This window comes from Perkinsus marinus (genome assembly GCF_000006405.1).
Source record: "Perkinsus marinus ATCC 50983 genomic scaffold scf_1104296971800, whole genome shotgun sequence".
NCBI classification, from domain to species: Eukaryota; Perkinsozoa; order Perkinsida; family Perkinsidae; genus Perkinsus; species Perkinsus marinus.
The window spans coordinates 1-2,428 of NW_003201967.1; the positions used below are offsets into that span (position 1 = coordinate 1).

The 2,428-nt window shown below is 43.5% G+C and overlaps 1 protein-coding gene across 1 annotated transcript; it reads left to right on the top strand.

Moving 5' to 3' along the window:
• The first annotated feature begins 9 nt into the window (after positions 1 to 9).
• On the top strand, positions 10 to 1,844 carry Pmar_PMAR013891 (hypothetical protein). Its single transcript, XM_002766779.1, has 6 exons — positions 10 to 195; positions 255 to 351; positions 407 to 827; positions 1,007 to 1,122; positions 1,194 to 1,234; positions 1,754 to 1,844. Exons 1-5 carry the CDS (start codon positions 20 to 22, stop codon positions 1,200 to 1,202), a joined length of 819 nt encoding a protein of 272 aa, XP_002766825.1. The 5' UTR covers positions 10 to 19; the 3' UTR covers positions 1,203 to 1,234; positions 1,754 to 1,844.
• The last annotated feature ends 584 nt before the right edge of the window (positions 1,845 to 2,428 follow it).

Below are 2,428 nucleotides of genomic sequence, written 5' to 3' on the forward strand. Positions count from 1 at the left end.
GGGGGTGTTTTTCAGGCTGATGGCCCTACCCGGGTCGGAGGACTTCGAAGACGACGGAGAGGAGGAGAAGCCCGAAAGCACCTTGAACGTTTCTGCGTCTACCGAGAGCTCACCTAAGATACGCTGGAAAGAGGACAGTGAACTCGTTGCCATGGTCGTATTCGAGAAGAACGAGCCCTTGTGGGATACCGTCGCGTGAGGCCAACCATCCAGGCCCATCACCTAAGCCCTTCACCATTCTCATCATCCATCAGGGCTATAGCGAATGCTCGAGGGAAGCATGTCAAGTATGTTGAGCATCTCGGGCATACCTCTAAGTTCATGGAACAGAGGAAGAAGGAGGCAGCCATGGTAGAGTTGTGGACTTCCATCTTTCCCTATCAGTGTCGAGCTCGTCATCATTTAGGGTGGATCTCATCTCGGTAGTGAAGAAAAAGAATCTCGCGATGATAACGGTGGTGGTGGCGGCGGCGATGAGGTCTCGGAGACTGTCAAGTTCGTCTATGAAAATTTGCCATTTATTGCAATTCCGTTGGAGTGTATGATCGACGGAAAGCGACTTGAGACGAAGAGTTACGAACGCCAAGACCTCGCAGATCTACATGGAATTCGTTCGGAAGAATTGTACCAAGACGCCCGGGTGCCGCATTCCCCTGCGGAGCCTCCCGACATGAACACGACAGTTTTGCTCAATGGTGTTGGTGAAGACACACTAGAAATTCCACTGTTGAGATCTACGACCACCCGCCCGAGGAGTCCATCAGCAGGGCCAACAGCAAATTCCCCTCCTACTCCTGCGACCACGACAGGATCATCTTTTGTCGAAGGTGAATCGGCCGGGATTCTCATAGGGCGAGTTTGAAGGAATCATTTTGGTCTGCTGGAACTCTGCTCAACCTAAAGATATTATTCACTTTTAGTGTAACTGTTTCATAAATTAGAATTTATAGAAAAATCTAACTGTCGTATGGGAAATGTAATTTCGTGGCGAGTGACGCTGTGTCAGGTTATAACAACTCTGCGATGGTATACGCCCCATATTATGGCTCGGTCGGTTACTCCCAGAATGCACTTCAAACTGACCACCTGCAAATGGCATATCTTCAAGCGGACGATAGATACGTAGGGAAACGTACGCTTTCCCATCTGGAAGGTCCCCGGTTCGATGCCCGGCTAAGATATTTTTTTGCCAGATTCCATAATATTGTTCGAAAGTCAAGACTCACATTGACAAGTAGGTTTGGGTTGATACTCGCGAAATTGAAAGTTCCTTAAAAGAAAAATTTCTATGGGAGTTTCTTGGCGTTAGACTGGCGAAATTGAAGTTTTAGATGGGAGCGCATGCTAAATGAAGTCGGGTTGGAGCCGTTTACTATGAATTCATATACGGTAGAGAAATCACTCGGTGATTTCATTGTCGTACGTGTAGATGTGACGGTTTTACGGAATACTAGTGGCTGCTTTCAAGTCGTATTAGAGCTTTGGCTGTCACCAGTGCTAAATCTATACTTACAAATGCACGTTGCAAGAACAGAGGAACAATAATTTTATCATCACAAAACTACAACACTTTAAGTCTTTTTCTGGGGGAAAATGAAGTTTCACCGCCCTAGTGATGTGAAAAATACTAGTGAAAACATATTTCACGACTACTGCATATCACCGCGAATATCGCGTTTTTCACAGAGTTTAACGCCACTTCACGTAAAACGGATTGTGAAACTGCAATGTTATTGATTTTAGCCAATTTCAGATATCCAAAATATCCCACTTGTTTGTTTGCGCCACAGCTTGTAAATCTACGACGATGACAATGTAAAGTTGATTACAACAACAACAAGCACGTCTCTGCTGATACTATTCTTATCCATAGTAGTGAGTTTTGTTTTGAAGTGGCGAATTTGATAAACGTGCGAGAATCATTCGTGGTGTGGAAAAAAGAGTAATTTTGATGTTTTCAAAGTCTATCGTGATTACTGAAATGACGCCGAATGCAAACAGAAGAGGAAATTAAAATTCGAGATTTGCTTCCCAATGTTTTCGACCAAAAAATTTTTTCATGAAATCGGTCGTTGTAGCTGTCAGACTAAATTTCAACACTTTTGCACTAGCGGAAATACCAAAATTTTTTAAGGAGTATACAATTAGATCAATCGTTGGAAATAGTCACGAAAACTCACATGAAAAATTCCCGCACTAAACGTCGTGCTGTGGTCAGTAGGCTCTAACTCGTATTAGAGGTTACTCTTTTTGGCATGCTCTTCGTGATTTACTTGATACGAAGTAAAGAAATTTCAACATTTCGAGCTGTCGAGGAAGTTTTGAAATATTCTTTATATTTCCTTTCTCTTCGTGTTATTGGTGTTCATCCGATTCGCTGAATTCCTATTATGGCACACTCGAATGGAGACTCCATTGATGATGATGA

What these genes read in the sequence shown, in the direction of transcription:
- Pmar_PMAR013891 (XM_002766779.1), top strand. Translation starts at nt 20, where the DNA reads ATGGCCCTACCCGGGTCGGAGGACTTCGAAGACGACGGAGAGGAGGAG. An exon ending in CCCTTGTGGGATACCGTCGC is followed by an intron (nt 196 to 254) that starts GTGAGGCCAACC and finishes ATCATCCATCAG; the next exon opens with GGCTATAGCGAATGCTCGAG. An exon ending in AGGATCATCTTTTGTCGAAG is followed by an intron (nt 828 to 1,006) that starts GTGAATCGGCCG and finishes ACGCTGTGTCAG; the next exon opens with GTTATAACAACTCTGCGATG.